The sequence below is a fragment of the Colius striatus genome, chromosome 1, assembly GCF_028858725.1.
Source record: "Colius striatus isolate bColStr4 chromosome 1, bColStr4.1.hap1, whole genome shotgun sequence".
Lineage (NCBI taxonomy): Eukaryota > Metazoa > Chordata > Aves > Coliiformes > Coliidae > Colius > Colius striatus.
Genome location: NC_084759.1, coordinates 17064347 through 17082318, shown reverse-complemented (window position 1 = coordinate 17082318; position 17972 = coordinate 17064347). Strand labels below are relative to the sequence as shown.

At 42.6% G+C, this 17972-nt stretch overlaps 1 protein-coding gene across 1 annotated transcript in view; it reads right to left on the bottom strand.

Moving 5' to 3' along the window:
- The window catches only part of ZC3H12C (zinc finger CCCH-type containing 12C), a 45761-nt gene extending 28621 nt beyond the window's left edge, over nt 1-17140 (bottom strand). The window contains exons 1-2 of the mRNA XM_061988567.1: nt 17045-17140; nt 16798-16926 (exon numbers count right to left, since the gene is read on the bottom strand). Of these exons, the coding sequence (XP_061844551.1) occupies nt 16798-16926; nt 17045-17140 (225 nt within the window). The remainder of the gene's footprint in view (nt 1-16797; nt 16927-17044) is intronic.
- Between the last annotated feature and the right edge of the window lie 832 nt (nt 17141-17972).

Genomic DNA, 17972 nt, shown 5'->3' with positions numbered 1-17972 from the left:
AGCCCACTAATTCACCTTTGCACAAAACAGAAATATCCCTCAAGCAGATGTGAGCAAGTAGATCATCTAATCTTTTAATGTGTATAAAGAATATTTTCCATTTACAACTAAGCATAAGAAAAGCAATTTAGTGCAAATTTAGTTCACAGAGGAAAATAACAAGGAGTAAAATAGTGTCTTGTGGCATACACAGTACAACAGAAATTGTGTCTTTCCAAAAGACCGTCAACAGTTTCTGAAGGTACATCCTACAGCATATTTTCACAGGCAGACTTTTGCAATGTCTTCTAAACACAAAATATAAGATACTGAAATCACAGTTTGTTGAAACATTGCCATTACTTATCACAAACAGAAATGCAGAGCTCATCAGAAATGAAAAAATGAACATATCAGTTATCCAAATGATAAAGATACCGCAACAGTGCAAATAAAATAATGAATATGTAATAAATACCTACTGCTGTAGCTTCTATGTATTTAATTACCATTGCATTTCAGCGAGTGCTGTTGTCTGCATCATTCTATCCAACAAAGGAAAGATGTCCCATTGAACAGATTGGTTAATGCTCTGGGGCAACAGATGTCTACTGGAACTGCAGGAGACCAGCAACTGGTGGCCTGCCCATCTTCTGAAAACTTTCAATAGACTCATGCATATGTTCACACAATAGGGCATGTGGTAGAAACGCAAACCTCTTTTTAACCCTTTTATATGCTCTCTTTCTCTCTCAACTGATATATGAAGGTCTTTGTGGGTTTTTTTTCTTTAAAAGATCCTTGGAACACAGGCTCATGGAATATACAGTGTTTGTTCTTCAGTCTAACATATGAACTCAAAACAAAAACCAAAACAGATTAAAAACTTTACAGAAATAGCCAGGCTAGATCTGATATGCTTATGAATAGCTTTCAAAGCACAAAACTTTTGACTGGAACGTGTTCCCATCTGAAAGTATCCTAATGCTCTATCTTGCACTACCTTGTACCTTCAGATAGCCCACAATGGAGCTCCTTCTATTTTCACAAATGCAGGATATTTCACCCAATTTTTGGTACAAAGGAAAAGGTGACTGATTTTTTTTTTTAAACATATTTTTCTACCTGTCACAAATTAAATAATGGCTTATTTGCAAAAAAAAAAAAAAGGGAAAATACCTATAACTTAAAAGTTGAAACTTCCCCTTCTCCCCAGGGGGCTCCATGAGATATTTGTTCTGTGGGTGGTTACTGCCTACCACTTTCAAATTCTGGGAAATGAACTATTACTGATGCTTTTGTAAAGTTCCTTAATAGACCATGCTGGGCAAGATCATTGCTTTTTAATAGATTTAGTCTTCAGACATGACTGTTTTTCTCTCCCTCTTTTTCCAAGAGACACCCACAGTGTGCAACTCTCAGCTGCTGCAGACGCTAGCTACGTTGTCCAAACGCAAACTGATATGCCGAAACACAGGAAAGATGAAACGTCCCATTTCTGCAGAGAGAAGCCCATATACTTACGTTCGCTGGAAAACACACAGACATTGGTTTCTTGTAGCTGTTCCAGAAGCAAGTCCTTAACACGATTTCAGCTGCAGACTTCAGGCAAGCAAGCAGAACAATGAATGGACGAACAGATGGACCCGCGATGTCTTTGCTTAACCTATTACTGAGCGGCTGTGGAGCCAATCACGACCCGCAGAGCTCACAATTAGTTGGCCAGGCAGATGCAAGGCAACCTCCCCACCCTGAATCAGGTTCGGAGGTTTCTAAGATAAGCAAGTTGATGTCATTCTCAGGGTCTGCCCCGGGCAGCATGTGTATTAACGAGGGGTGTGCAGCAACAATAGGCCATACAAAAGAGACTAGCAGGCAGCTGCTGTATGAGAGCCAGAGTCATTAGGGAGCAGGCTGCCAACAAGAAACACCTGGCTTGGGCAGACTTCAGCTTCTCCTCATTGTTTCTAATTCAAAAATAATTCCTTTCTTTGTTTTGTAAGTAGTAAAAGTTGTGAGTTCCTATTAAAATATATCAGTCTTAAGAAATATCCCTTCTGGTACAGAAACAAAAAGTTCCTTCTAAGGAAAAATATTAAAGAGAAATAAATCTATTAGTAGCTATTGTGGTCCCCTTTTCTTGTTAGCAAAATTAATCATACTGGAATAAAACACAAGGGGGTATGAAAGAAGCCCACACTAAACACTCAGATGTATTCAGAAACTGCTTTCTGAATTTCCTGACACTTTTGTACCTCAAACAATAAATGTAATAAACCTGCATTTACACAGGTAAAACTCTAACATTGTGGGTCATTTCAGTGGAAGGTGAAACTGATTAAACTGAAGCCACGTAATATTGATATGTAGAATAATGGATATTTTTAAGCAGTGGGATTGAAACGTTAAGGCACTCGACAGAAAGGAACTATGAGCCACCCTTTTGTTCTGGAGTCACTCATATTTGTTTGTAATAGAACTTCTTGCCCTGTTATTTCACAGATCTGTTCTAGATGCCAAGTTCTTCCTGTCTCTTTGCAATGACTAAATATTTGGACAAAAGTCAGGAGATGGGCCTTAGATAGATTTTTATCATTTTTATTTTAATTGAAGTAAGCCACATAGAAACATAAACTCAAATCAACACCTTCCCGTCCCCTCACTGCCCCACATTTCCAAAACCACTAAGCCCTGCAATGCACACATTTAGCGATGGAACAGTCGCAGGGTTTGATGCTTGATAAAAAACGGTGAAGCAATGTGGACTTTTGGATAAAACGTTGCCACTGATGATAACCCAGTGAAGACTGCTCAGCACTGAGAAGGAAGGAATTCTACATCTGCAAATGTTCATCTGAGTGACTGCTAGAACAGCATTTTTGCTGAACCTCAGTATCATTACATGACTAAAAGCAATACTGAGAACCACAGAGGCAGCTGTCCTCCTCTGCTTGCAAGGACTGGCAATCTGCTGGGAAACATCTACTGTGATTTAAAAGAAGAAAAGAATGAGAATAGGTTTGTTAGAACTCTTGAGTAATTTCCTGAGCTTTATGTGGATATTAAAGTGATTCAACATAGTAAATGAAATCACATACCATCATGCTATTACACTGATGCATTTATCACATGCCCAGATACTAAGCAGAAACCCCAACTACAGTTTCTCTGCACTGTCCACTAAACATGCCTAAGAGTAACTACTAACATCACTATTTTGGAGCTTTTAAATGAGAGGCAGGAGGAGACTCCTTACTAATTTCTGCCACTGTGAACACAAAGAGTGAGAGAAAGCTACCCATGAGCACAGTGGGATGCCCGATCTCCAGCACTGGATTAAGCTTCTTTGCAAACAGTGAATAAAAGCAGTGATCTGAAAAAGCTAATCAGACCCTGCTGTGGTATTTAGACTACCTCAGTTGCCAGTATTGGATAATGTTAAGCATATTAAAACTTCTGTGGGCAAAATAGGAAGCTAGGCCAGTTTACCTGTGTCCAAGAACTGCCCTTAAATGCAAGGAGGATCACTTGGCAAGCCATTAGTTGAATAACTCCCTGATGAGCCAGGCACTGTTTTTTGCAATACCGGAAATGCTTGCTTTGCAGAGGACATGTATGATATCCTTTATGTATATCTGTACAAATGGAGAACTTTGTAACACAGAAATTGTGTACTTAGGGCACTACAAACACAAGTAGGGCAAGTGTGTGATCTGGCTTAAAAATCTACCTTAAAAATACGGTTCCAAGATGTTTACTTGGAAAGACCTGCCCTCTTAATGTCTTCTACAGTAACAATAGCCTCTCTTCCCCCAACAGCTCTCCACACTCTAAATGCATGTCTTTGGGGAACCAGGTCTAACCTTTAGTTAGAGATTAATGTTCATGCGAACACCATGCTGCAGAACAGACTATGACCAAAGTCACAACAGGTACAATTTGAAGACTTAACTTTACATTGTTTATTTCACAGGAAATATTCTGGAAGCATCTTATCAGCTCTTACCTAAGAGAAGTTGGACTGTCCAAGGTTTACAAGGTGTCAATCCTATTAAATTATGCTTGTGATGACAGAAAAGCATTTGTATTAAGGTTTAACCAGTACATGAAGCCTCCGTCTGGGATGAGCTCAACAAAGAAACTTTAGTAAGAAACACGTGGCTCACCTATCACATCTGCAGGAGGCTCTAACAGCATCACTAGAAGGTACACAGTGCAAATAGACAAAGCAAGCTCTACTTGTGCTAAAAGCTCTAAACTCAGTAGCCGGACTAGTTCAGCAATCTCCTATTACCATACCTAAAACACAAAGAGTCAGTAAGTTAAATCCAGTTACCAAAATGCAGCAAATGTGACATCTCTTCAAGTTTCTGGACTTGCAAGATCAGAAAGCCATTAAAACTTATTTCTGTGGTTCTAGAGATCGGACATTGTCTGCAGTATCCACTGGGTCCCTAATGACACTTGATTAAACATCACGCCAGCAGAAAATCCAGAATTGTCTGGAGGTGATGGACTCAGGGACTCCATTGTGGAAGGACATTTCCAAACAGCACGCAATAAGGTGATAAGATGCTGCAGAAAGACAACGACCAGCAGAGAGACACAGACCAGGGTGAACTTCTCAGCTGGGCAAGGAGTGGGAAGGAAAGTGTCACTTTCCCCCCACTGCCCATTTTGGTATGAAAAGCACGCATGGGAGGATCAGAAAGACCAAAGGAGGGAGAGCTGGAGCAGCTGGGAAATTCAGGCAGCATAGGCTGAAGATATCAGAGAAAAAAAACACCCCCTTCCCAAAAAAATAGCTGCTAGTTCCAGCCAACTTTTGCTGTTTCAAACACATTGAAAAGAAAGCCTTATTTAAAAAGAAGTTATTTTATGCAAGCATACAAAACAGTCATTCTGTAACTCAAGTGGTATTATTGCAGCACTTAGAAAGGCAACTTGTCCCATTATAGTATTTAATTATCTTTTCTTGTAAAACCTTATGCTAAGCCTCCAGTAATAAATTATGCATTTGCAGAAATACGCTGCACAAGTTAAATCAATCATATACCATTGCATTTATCAAATAGAAATGAAGACAAAACTCACTGCCGTGCCATTGTAGTCCTATACTTACTGCTGGACTTGGCAGCTGCAAGGGAAATGCTTACATTTAAGATTACGAAGTGGCAATGCAACAGAAATACTTCTTTTCCAGTTAGTATGACAAGAGATGCAAACTATCTCAAGTAAAACATTTTGAGAGAATTTACTTAGATATGAGGAACAGTAAGTGATCCTCTAGGCTGCACCAACACACAGTTGTGAAAACAAAGAACCCACCACCACTCTACAGTCGTACAGAGGAGTGAGTGAAACAACTGGCAGAACTCAGAAAAATAACTGATATTGTGATAAAGGTGAGTAATGCTTTGTCTAGAGAATAACTAGCCTTAAAAAACAATATTAAAAAGAATCAACTGTTTTCAAATGAAGTGTAATTTCTTTGCAGAAAAATATGCACTTTCAAATGCATCAAAACAAAGTAGCACATAGTTCTTTCACACTTTGAAAGAAAACTCAGCTGCCTGTAGTTATCTCTAAATTTTAGAAAAAGCAGAGATGTATTTTCCAGTAGGCTGTCATCTTAAAAGATCTACAGTTTCTAGTATAATCCCTTTCAATTAGCACACAAGACTTGAACAAACCATTGCAACATTTAACATGACAACCTCCAATATGTTTTGAAGAGAAGAAGAAAATAACAGTTTTATTATAAGTAATGATGACTTTTTTTGCTAACCACAAGTATAAACAGATCTAATCTCTCATTGTCTGTCAGCAGACAAAGGCTGTGACTGTGAGTTGTTTGTCATGAGATGACAAGGTGCCTGCCTCCATGAGGAGCCCGACAGGCTTGAGCCACACCGGCCAACCACGCTGAAAGCACACAGCAGCATCCTGCTATGGCAGAAACACTGGCATCACCCATCAGTACCACTTGGAGAAATAGCTCCTGAAATGACATACATTTTCTGGAGCAGAGACTTTCATTTTGAAAGGGAATAGTTTTGATCATGTGACAAAATAAAAACTCACTATGTTTGCCGAAAGGATAATGAAAAAGTAGTTGCCTCAGCACCATAACTTCCACTATTCATTGTAGGCCTGGATCCCTAAGCAATGCTCCTTCCATAGTATCACAGAATCATTGAGGTTGGAAGGGACCTCTAGAGGTCATCTGGTCTAATCCCCTGCTCAAGCTACTACAGCCAGCTTCCCAGGACCCTGTCCAGCCATCATCTGAGTATATCCAGAGGAGACTCCACAGCCTCTCTGCGCAACCTGTGCCAATGCTCCGTCACTCTCATGGAAAAAAATACCCCAAAACAGTGTTTCCTGATGTTCAAAGGGAATCTGTTGTGTCTCAGTATGTGCCCATTGCTCTGATCCTGTCCCTGGGCACCCCTGAGAAGAGCCTGGCTCTGCCCTCTTTGCACCCTCCCTTCAAGTGTTTACATACATCAATGAGATCCTCTTAAGCCTGCTCTTCTCCAGTCTGAACAGTCCCAGCTCTCTTAGCCTTTCTTCATAGGAGAGAATCTCCACTGCCTTAATCATCTTTGTGGCCATTTGTTACATGCACTCCAGTCTGTACACATCTCTCTTGTGCTTGGCAGCTCAGTACTTATCACAGCACCACGGACATATCCCACCAGTGCTGAGTAGGGGGAATGATCCTCTCCCTTGAGCTGCTGTGCAGTCCTCCTAATGCAGCCCTGGACACCCCTGGCCTTCTCTGCCACAAGGACACATCTCAGGCTCAAGGATTTTCCTGTCTTTAAGTGGATGCTCTAACTCAAGTGTGGTTAAAACCCAGCACAAACACACATGTCACTATAACCATATACACACACACAGACAGCACGATCACAGCAGTCTTGTTTCCAAGGGCAGTAAGTAACTACGTGGCCAGAAATTCTTGGGGATTTTTGGGGAACAGGCACCCAATAGCATTCCACCAATGTGTCAGGGAAATGTTTTTCTTAACTAGGTATGTAAATAATATGTTTCCCATAGCTTGCCCAGTTCAGGTTCAATTTTGCAACAATGTCTGTGTTTGTAAGGGTAGATTCTCCTCACTCCCTGCTCTGATACAGCCATGTGTAAGACCCATCCCATTTTGTGAGCCTTGCTTTAGGACCAAGGCCTCAGTTACTGTTTCCCGTCTGGGAAAAAATCTTTTTTTTTTATTTTAAAATGCAAAGATAATGGAAAAATACAACAGCTGCCAGTAGCACCCAGAGGTAGCTCTAACAATCTTTTTAGCTTTCTTCATAACTGCACTTAACATCTTGTATTTGTTTCTGCTCTTTTGAGTGATGCAAGAGCTTAAAATACCTGAAGTTATAAAAATAATCCACTTAAAAATCCTTTAAAATAAAATCAGAAAAAAAAATCTAAATCATCTGCCCCTGGTTTTCAAATTCTAGTCCATAGACACCAAAGCATCTATCTGGGGTTTTTAAAATGATTTTTAATTTATTTTAAACATACTTTGCCAAAGAAACCCAAGACAACCTAGCCTGCAGTCTATCTGCTTTGATGCTGGGCCTTGCAGGAAGCTCTCAGGGCTGGCAAGTCAGAAAACATTGAAAACCTTTGCCATGGACTAAAATGGCTGTTGAGTACCTGCTCTCATCAACACCAGGGCAGCATGGAACACCCTGCCCACTTCTACAACAAATGGTGGAACAGAGTTTATTTTAAGATTATTTCTGGAGGGTAATTTCTTTCTTAATGTTATTGTTTATGAGTTGAAGCAGAGACACTGACATACGAAGCACTCTAGAAAAAAAAGTTTCCAGCCATACACATTAGATGTGATCTCTTCCCACTTCCAGAATGAGTCACGCTGTCTGGATGCTTCCTGAGCACAAAAATTTGAACTGTCTAATTAACTTTCCCTGTGACAATATTGGGCAGCCAGACAATCCCTACAACTGTACAAAGTGTACGCCGTCATGCTTAGCAAAGTGTTTTTATTCAAATTTGCTCTGTCAGAAGAAAATCCTCTAACAAAACTAACATGGTTACGTGAAAGAAAAAAGTATTCTCTTCATTTAAATACAAATTTAAGAGACTTAGCTAATCAACCTAACATCTTTTATCTGTGCCACCAACTATTATTAAGAGCTTGAAAGGCTCGTCAGAGGAAAATAGGCCTCTCAAACTGTCTAGCGACATGGCCAGGTTGTGTTTCAGGTCATGCTGCTGGCAAGAGAGCTCCATAATCTCCAGGGTTCCTGGATGGAGTTCAAGGTGTTGGTTGGACTCTGTGTCGCCCTAAATGGCTTCACAGGGTTATGCTTATTTGAGAGACAATTCCTGTGCCTGTACCACACTGCTCCAGTTGTCATTTTGGCCTGGAGCCTTCTGAGAGAGCTGCCAGCAGTGGATTTTCTGCAAGACTTTCAGCCTTGCCATTTACTCTCTACTGGGATGAAAGAGCCAAAGAATGTGTTAAGGTCCAATTTTTGCTCAGGCTTAGTAAGTTAAGAATCAGGGAAGACAGAGATAGTCATGCAGGTTGTCGAGACACACTTAGCATATAATTATTTCTTACTTTCTGGGGAAGCTTTTAATAGACCTGACAAGTAGCAACAATAGCCAGATCTTGCAGAAAGTGGGTTACTGTAGCTGCAAATCCAAGTTAAAAAAAAAAACAGCAAGAAAATAGCTACACAGGAGTCTATTTTACTACCTGCCATTTAGGCATGGCTCCTTTTTTCAGATCTACTATATCCCTGAACTCAGAAGAGACCGCGAGGAAGTCCCCACACCAAACTCAAAAGCCTAGCATTTCAAATGTTAATTGAACAGCTTGCTCATTTTTTTAAAATAACCTAATATATCAAAAAGAGACAAACCATCTGTCCGTAATTTCACATAATTTTTGTAGGTCTTCAGAATCTCAGAGTAATTTCAATCTGAGCTCAGAAGTTTGTAAAGTAGAAATAAATATTGCAGGTGAAATTTCCTATTGTTAGTCTCCACTTTAGAAAAAAAAAAAAAAGAAGAAAAATGATTCATAGAACTGGAAGGCCAACTAGATTTTAGTCCTGTGAATACTTGCACAGATTCCTGCATTATATTTAGTGCGTTAAGACCTTTTTGGCCACCACAGCTCACATTTTACATCAAGTTAGATCTGACAATGACAGATGCAAATGTGATGGCTTTATTCAGAACTGGTGATGCTATTAACATTTAGAATTAAATAATTTAGTTTCAAATGGCTCTCTGGAGGCCAGCTAGTTCAACAAACTCCCTCTCAACACAGGGTCAGCTGCAGTAGGTTGCTCAGTGCCTTTTCTGAGTCAGCTTCTGAGCATCTCAAAGGCTGGAGATTCCACAGGCACCCATTCCAATGTTTAAGCATCCACCTGCAGACAGAGTTTCTTCACTATAACTTGCAAGTAAAGTCTCTTGTCCTTTTGCTGCAGGACTCCAAATACAGTACTTTGTCTTCTCTGTACCATCACATTATGCAGCTGAAGACAGCTATAAGATCCCCTTTAGCCTCCTTTTAGTAAGGCTGAACAAATTAAATTCTCACAGCCTGTCCTTTTACGTGATGTACTTCAGCCTCTTAATCGCCCTCTTCAGTAGCCATCCACTGGACTTGCTCCAGTCAGTGTCTTCTCCCGTCCTTCAGAGACCAAAACTGGACACAGTGCTCCAAATGCAATCTCAACAGTGCCAAAAAGAGGCAAATTATCATTCTGCTTGATCTGCTGGCTACGGTCTTGCTAATACAGCCTATTTGGCATTATCATCTGTTTTTGCAACATCATCTTGCACTTATCAAAGCATGAGGCTTTACTTTCCACAAAAGCATTCCACATCAGCAGATGAACTAAACTGATGCTCGCTGGAGGCATCTGTTTTCGGTCTGCCCACTACAAATGTTTCCTCTCCAGAGCTCTCCCGGGCATCCCGATGAGTATATCCAAGCAGCAGATGCACAGTTCAAACTGCTCACAGAAGTACGCAGAGCACAGCAAGAACAATCAACCTTAAGAGGCTGCTGCTTTTTTTCACACTAATGAGTTTGCTTATTTAAGGTCTGTCTTGCAACAGCTGTATCCATCAAAATGTATAACATATTAGTAACATATATAATCTGTGTAATCAATATGTAACATACTAAAGTCTGAAATTTAGCAACATAAATTACATATTGCTACCACAGCCTCAGAAAAACCTTTAGAGTTGCCAGGTTTGTGAAACAAATCAGAGAGAAGACCATCACCAAATACTGAACAAAACCTTATGGAGAGACCATGCATTGTACCAATTAAGTTACACTTAAAGCCAAAGGGCAACTATCTTGAGTCTTGAAAAAGACGGGCTTTATAACTCCACAACGCTAAATCTCTGTGAAGAGCTGTTTCTCCTAATTTATCAGGCAAGAGTGGTTTACCAAGTTTCACTTATAAATAATGGTTATTTTAAAGAAGAAGGCAGAGCTCTTGAGAAAAGAAGTCACAACTTTGAATAAGTCACAGTAGTAAGGCCAAACTCCAGCTAGTATGCACTACCTGAACATATTTTGCTGGAACCAGATGAAAGTCCATCAATGAATCCAGATGATATTTTCTACAGAAAGGCTATGATAAAAAGCTATTAACAGACAAGCAAACAAGTGGCTGGCGAAACAACACTTGACCAGAAAACTCCGATTTTCATGTTTCAGCAGTACACATAGGCTGTATTTCAGCAAGAACTTCAAGGAACCCAGACTAATTCCAACAGCGACAATTCCAGAAACACGGAGTCCAACTCACAGCTCATCAATAGCATCAAAAGCCCAGTTGGAAAACCAGCAAGAACGGGAGCAGCAATTCCAGTAGTTGCTACAGAGACTTCTGAACCCAGGTGCACAGCCCCGGGCACTTGTACATCACGGCCCTTCCCAAGCCAGAAGAAATCATTTCCAGAGGTGTAACTGACATTACAAAAATAGTATGTATAGGAATTATTGCCAAGGGAGAAATCATTTGATGTTTTCAAATCAGTTGAATGTTTGAAGGTGAAAAGGCCTTAGGGATGTTGCTGCCCACTATGAGGCTCTCAGACCCTCCACTTGATCTAAGTGAAGATCTCCATGAAAGTGTTGATGATACTTGCTACAAGAAAAACATCTCTCATCAAGGATGAGGCCATGCATTGATGCTGGAAAGACTGGATAACTCAATAATTCAATCATTAGCTTTACAGATGACACAAGTGAAGAGATCTGTGGAGAGTCGGGGCACCCATTGTAATGGTGACTAGGAAAGCACAGAGATGAGGATTTATACATACCAGCTACTTAACGTTAATAGTGTGCAGAACAAAAGGAGACTAGGAAAGCAGCTTCTGACAAAGAAAATGCAATCTGTTGCTTTTCCAGACAGTCTCTGCCAAACCACCAAATTTCATTAGCCCTAAAATAAAAGGTCTAAGTCACAGCACAAGAGAAATTTTCAGCTCATCACAAAACTTCAAAGTTTAATGGGACTGATTCATGGTTTCGCAACATTATTCTTTACAGCTCATAGGAGAGGATGGTTCACACAAATGGTCATTTACCAATTACCATGACAGTTTTTGTCAATTAGTAAAGGACTGAAGGATTTAAGACTCTTCCCCGACTCTGAGCTTTACCTACTCACAACAAGCAGACTGCTTTTCAGGTAATGGACAAAAGCTGGAACAGAAAAAGTTCCACTTAAATTTAAGGGAAAACTTCTTTAATGTGAGGGAGCCCTGGCACAGGCTGCCCAGGGAAGGTGTGGAGTCTCCTTCTCTGGAGGTTTTCCAAACCCACCTGGACATATTCCTGTGTAATCTGATCTATGTGGACCTGCTTGAGCAGGGGAGTTGGAGTGGATGATCTTTAGAAGTCCCTTCCAAACCCTACCATTCTATGATTCTATGATTTGGAATAACCTGTGTGGCACCATTCACTACTGAACACCTCCAGCTTCACTGACTTCCCCAATCTCTGACTCTCCTCTGCAACCATCTCTCAAGACATTCTTCTCATACCAAAAGATATTACTGTATTTCTTCCATTGGGAGGTTTACTAACATCTATTAAACTATCCTGCCCTCCCACCACTGAATGTCTTGCTTTGTCCCCCCTCTCCCCACTCTTTTCTCAAAATACCAACTTCTTACTAAGTAAAATCCCTCCTCCAAAACATCTTTTGTTTCCTCATTATCCACCCTCGACAAAACTATAATTTTAACACAGAATACATTTTAAATATTTTCTATAATTTGCACAGGTTTTATGCAAAAGACATATTTATCCTAAAAGAACCTGGAACCAAATGGCTTTGGTCTAAAACAGGTACTTGGAGCTCTGTTTGTGAGCACATAGGAGCTTTCTACATTTAAAGGATGGCAGGCCCTAGGATGGTCTAGCATTCTATTCTATATCTACCTGTCCATATACATGTATATGTGTGTGTGTGTACATATATATAGACACACACATACACAAACATCCACAGATATCCCAGAGAGGAGGATGATGTGTGTCAAATTTTGAAGCTTTAAGACTGGTATTGTAAGCCAAGCAAATACAACCTTAAAATAGGCAGGCAGGAGAGGCACTGTGAGGTAAGCCTGGAAGAACAACAAATCTTGTAGTTGCAGCGGGTGAGCTTCGTCACTCCCCAGGGCAAACTCTGAAAAGGTCTTGTCCAGACCTTTCCAGTCCAACAGATGCACAAATCTTAAAACACTTTTTCAAAACATTCTCTTTCTGCAGCTGTGATTCAAGAATGACTGGAGCTTGAGTTTAACAAATAGCTAGAATATTTCCTTAACTGGGGAATACAATATCCTTGAAGAATGGGAAAGTCAGTGTCAACTGTCAAGCCCAGTACTTCATACTAAGCAAAATACAATTTGGATTTTGGTGGTGCAAGCTCAGCCTTTTAGACAAGAAATGTGATCTAACCTGAAGTAATCAATCCTGATAGGTAAAAGAGAAATGCCTAGTTCATCTAAGCAGAAAGCCCCAAGGTTATGAAAACCTCCCTCAATTTCTGCTCATCACTAAACAACATGGTAAAGAACATGGTTTTTGACAGAGCCTCAAGCTGTTACACAAAAACATTTAAAGATGCAGAGCTTTACAGTGAAAAATACCCTGCTATGGGGAGCTGCCTATTCCACAAGACACGCAGAGGGAAAAATATGGAGAGAAAAGAATAATATATTTTTTTTTAAAGGGAAGAAAGGAGGGGGAGGGAGGTGATAGGGTGAGACAAATGCTTCATAACTCTACCAGGAAGGCAATTATGAGCAGATTACAATTAATTTTCTGTCCCTGTGCTAACTGGAAATGACCATGGTTTGAGACCAGGAGGTAAGAAAAAGGACTGCTTCTTGTTACACTGTCTCACCTCTGCTGTTGTTATATTCTACCTCAAATACATAATTTTGTAACTAGATGAAGTGCCAGTTCTTTCATGCATAAAAACACAGGTTTGTTCAATTAATGGGCTTCTTCAAACATATAGTGCATGTGATACTTTTGTTGTAAATATTTAGCAAGCCTGAATACAGGACGCATTTTAAACAGAACTGTAGATAATAAGAGATATAAAGCATCACTATATAATAACTTCAGTCCAAGGACAGAAACACTTCAGACTCCTTATAGAAGCAACTCACTGCAGTCTTTGTACAACATCTGTTTCTTACTGTAGGTCAGATACAGTTTCTAGCACCACCAGAGAAAAACAGAAGTGTAACCCCCTTAATCACTAATAAGGCCGCTGGCTAGCTGCCATGGCAACAAACACTACGGAAATGTGCAAGCGATGAAATCTCTCTTGAATAACTTAAAAAAACCCTTACCCATGACTTCCTACCTACCTTCCTACCTTCTCGGACACTGCTTCATAGAACAGCAAAAGCAGCAGCATAATATTTACAGAACAGGAAAAAAAAAGCAATTTTACACCACAACCTTACATGTTACAGATTTTTTAACCTTCCTATTAGTTACTATAACACTGCCCCTCCCCCACCTTCTTAGTACTGTGGCTCTCTTTCAAACACTTCAGGTTTTAAGAATGATTTAAAATACAGACTATGAAGAGATCTGTGATTGGAAGCTGAAGCAAAATTCAGATTAGGATTTGTTTTAATTAAAAAATAAAGAGCAATCAGGGAAAAAACTACATAGGACCTTAATTGTTCAAGGGCAGATTTTAATTTTTTTAACTCCACAGACATAATGCAGAAAATACCAATCTAGATTTTATGACTTCTGTAATGAAAGAGGTCAAACTAAACCACACATCTCCTTTCTACATCTACATCACGTCTCTTAGCCATTGCCATTCCTAAGTATAACAAAATCTGACCCAGCTCAAGCTTAAGTTCCTTATTTCACTTCACACTCGCTTTGAATCAGTTTTTTACAACTTGTTTAAAGAGTATTTGCAACTTGCACATTGGATGTATAAGATCTCATAGGCAAAAGTCCCATAAGGTTTTCCACTTACCTGTGTAAAATTGAACAGGAAATAGGTTTCATCAAATATCGAACTGAGTGTCCAACCTTTTCAAGTCTCATCACTGCAAGCCTAGTTTTCTTAAAAAACAAACCAAAATCAAACAGCTCTGGAACATCAGTAATATTTGTAAAGGTTGGTACAACCCAGATGTGCTTTCAGTGAAATCAGTCCAGCAGACTGTTGTTCAGCTCAGCAGTCAGCCTGAAATGCACAGTCTACACAGATGAGTCAAGTCTGGATAAATCCCTTCATGCTCTGTCAGGTTGAGAGTATGGGGTTTGTTTTTAAATTGCACACCTTCAATAAACTCCACTTCTCCTTACATTTAGATTATATGATGACATTATTTTAAGTGTGTTTCAATTTGCAGATGCCTAAGAATATTGTTAGTGGAGCTCTATCAGGACCTCGTAAATAATAACCTGCCTTTTAAAAAGGAGTACAAATGGTAATAGCAGTTATGAGACCACTAAGTGACTGCTGCCCTACAGAAGTATAGTGTAATCATAAAGGTGTAATAACCATGTTGGACTAAACCCATAAACACGGCAAGGTTTGCAGAAAGAGAAAATGTCCTGAATTGGTTCAACCATCTCATTTAGGAAAAAAAAGTTCTTGAATTCTCAAGACTACTTGGTCTAATTAATAAAACAATAAAGAGGAAGGGAGAGAGAAAACACAGAACTCTTTCCCTGTTTCCCTAAAACAGTTGTGAACGTGTATTATACTGACACAACAAATTCTCTTTAAAATGACAGCAGCTCCAGCAGCTTTGCTCCATTCACTCTGTTGAAGTGTAATCTCACCCTGGAGCATCACCAAATAGAAAATTTAGTTAATTAAGATTTATCTAATACGGTACTGTAAGAAATGTTATCATGAACTCACTGGCTCACTATGTGGGCAACTGCTAAGTGGTAAGGAGACGGTGGAAGAGGAAGTACCCTGTGCCACTTTGAACACTCAGACATACTTTAATAGTCCAGATCAAAAACTACACTACTGCTATCTTAAGTATGCTGTTAACTGCGTAACCCTAACAGACACAATTAAGAATTATGTCTCTGCTTTGCAAACACAGACCAAGAGAAGACATAGTAAACAATGTATTTCAATACATCTGCTGTTAAAGTGTGGTCTACCGTTCAGCGCGACTGGTCTACCTAGCCTAGCCTTCAGCAACACATTCGCCTAAGGGCTATTTGGCCTTATCAAAGCTCCTAAACCAGAGTCGGGCACGGGAGTGCCAGACAGGAGGCAAGACGGGCTGCAGAAGGTGCTGTACAAACACAGCCCAGCAGAGTTTCCTCCCCTGTGGGCATTACAAAATAACGTCACCGCTCCACAAATAAAACCGTACATGCCCGGCGTTACTCAGACATGCCTGTGGAATTTGGTCCAAAACACACAGGTGAATGAAAATTATTTTTAAGAAAGATTGAAACTCAAAAAGCCACAGCCAGCCCTGAGAATGGCGTTGCCAATGCTTTTCGAGGTTTCTGCCTATTATGGTTTGGTTAAATAGAACAAGCCAACTTACCCAGCCAGTTCTCTCACCCAGTGTAGATCTCCACTGCTCTCACAGAATTATTAAAAAAACCCCAAACAACTCAAAACCAGGCACAGAAAAACCCAACCCAAACCCAAAAGTTAGAAGCAGTGGTATGGCGAGGTGTGTAAGAGTATCTGAAATAACTCCTTCCGAGGCTCCCGGTACTCGCGGGTACGGGTGTCCCCCGGGACAGCCACCGCTCCGGACGGCGCGGGACCGGCACCCGGGCACGGGGCAGCGCAGCCCGCCGCGGGGAACTACGGCCACTCCCGCCGGCTCGGGCCGCGGCTTCCGCCGGGGGCGGCAACGGCCAGGGCGACGAAGACTTTCCGCAGGGACGGGGTCGGCCGAGGGGCCTGTCGAGGCACGGGGCGGCCGGCGCCGGCCCCCCGGCGTGGCGGGGCTGAGGGACGCGGCTGTCTCTTACCTCCCCGGGAAGCACCGAGCGGCGGCGGCTCCTCCCGGCCGCGCCGCGGCCTCCGCCGCCCGGGCGACCTCCGCCGGGCGACCTCGAGGAAGCGCCGGGGGCAGGACCGGGCCCGCGGCCCCGCGCTGACACCGCGCCGGCTCGGCCCGGCACTGGGCGGCGCCGGGGCGGCAGCAGCGGCCCTCCGCCGCCATCGCCGGGGGCAGCCCCGCTCCCCGCCCCGCCTCGCCCGGGGCCGGGCCTCCCGCGGCCTCGCAGCCACCCACCTGCAGCCCGCCGGTCGGCGCCCGCCGTCCGCAGTGCAGCGCGGCCAGGCCCGCCCCGCTCCGGTCCGCCGCTGCGGGCGGGAGGAGCGGCGGCAAGGGCGCTTGCACCTCGCCGGCCGCCACATGCCCCTGGCGCTGCGAGAGGCGCTCCGCGGGGCCTGCAGCCAGCCCGCCGGGCCGCCGCCGCCCCCTCCCGCCGCGCCGCTGGCAGGCCGGGCTGGGCCGGCCCGGGCGGGCAGGGTCGCACCTGCTGCCGGGGCGCGACGGAATCCGTCAGAGGAAGCCACACGGCGCGATCCTCGCGGCGGCCTTCGATGGGGGCGGCCGAGGGACACGGGGTCATCCGCTGTGTCCTGGGTTCCCGCCGCGGTGGGCGAAGGCCGCTGTAGTAACACTCTGCCGAAGAACCGAGACGTTACCGTCCATGTCCGGGGCTAGAGGGGAGGCACTGCGCTGAGGGGACCCGGGCGGCGGTGGCGGCAGGGTCTGGGCCGCTGGTCCTCCCGGCTCGGCAAAGGTCGTGCTGCCATCTGAGGAAGCCTCCGGGTGCTTACGGAGGTTTACTGTTCACGTCTCCCTGAGCCTTATTGTCCCTGTCTTTGCCGACGGGAAAGGGGAGGTTGGTGAGCTGTTTGCCGAGGATCACAAACTCGATCTGTGGCAGAGTTGGTAGAAGCCTTAATTTCCGTCCCGTGTTCTAATTATGAGATGTTACCTCCCACCGCGCAGTTACTTTTATACACAAGAAGTAACCTACCTCTCACCATCCCACCCAGCCTTCTGTGCTCCTGCCGAGGCGGCTGAGCGCCAGCAGGCTGGTTACAAGATGTGAATGAAGCTCTAGTGTTGTGATTATGGCTTGCGAGCTGACTGAGTGTATCGTATACAAGACACGACACCAAGCTATTGCTACTCACAGGCTGGAAGTGTGCCTATATGGTTGTTACTCACACTACTGTGGCAGTTCGTAAAAAACCTCTTCCGCACCCAGCAAAAATTGGGCTACATTTAAAAAATGTTGCATCTAAACTACACAAGTCCTACATAGAAATATGAGCCTGAAAGGCCTCTTCAAAGGGTTTACTTTTCCAATAAAATATGAGATATTTGCCTGGACAAGAGATAGTAGACAAATAGGGCTATGCTGCTTTTGTATATATTTGTTTCAATAAACC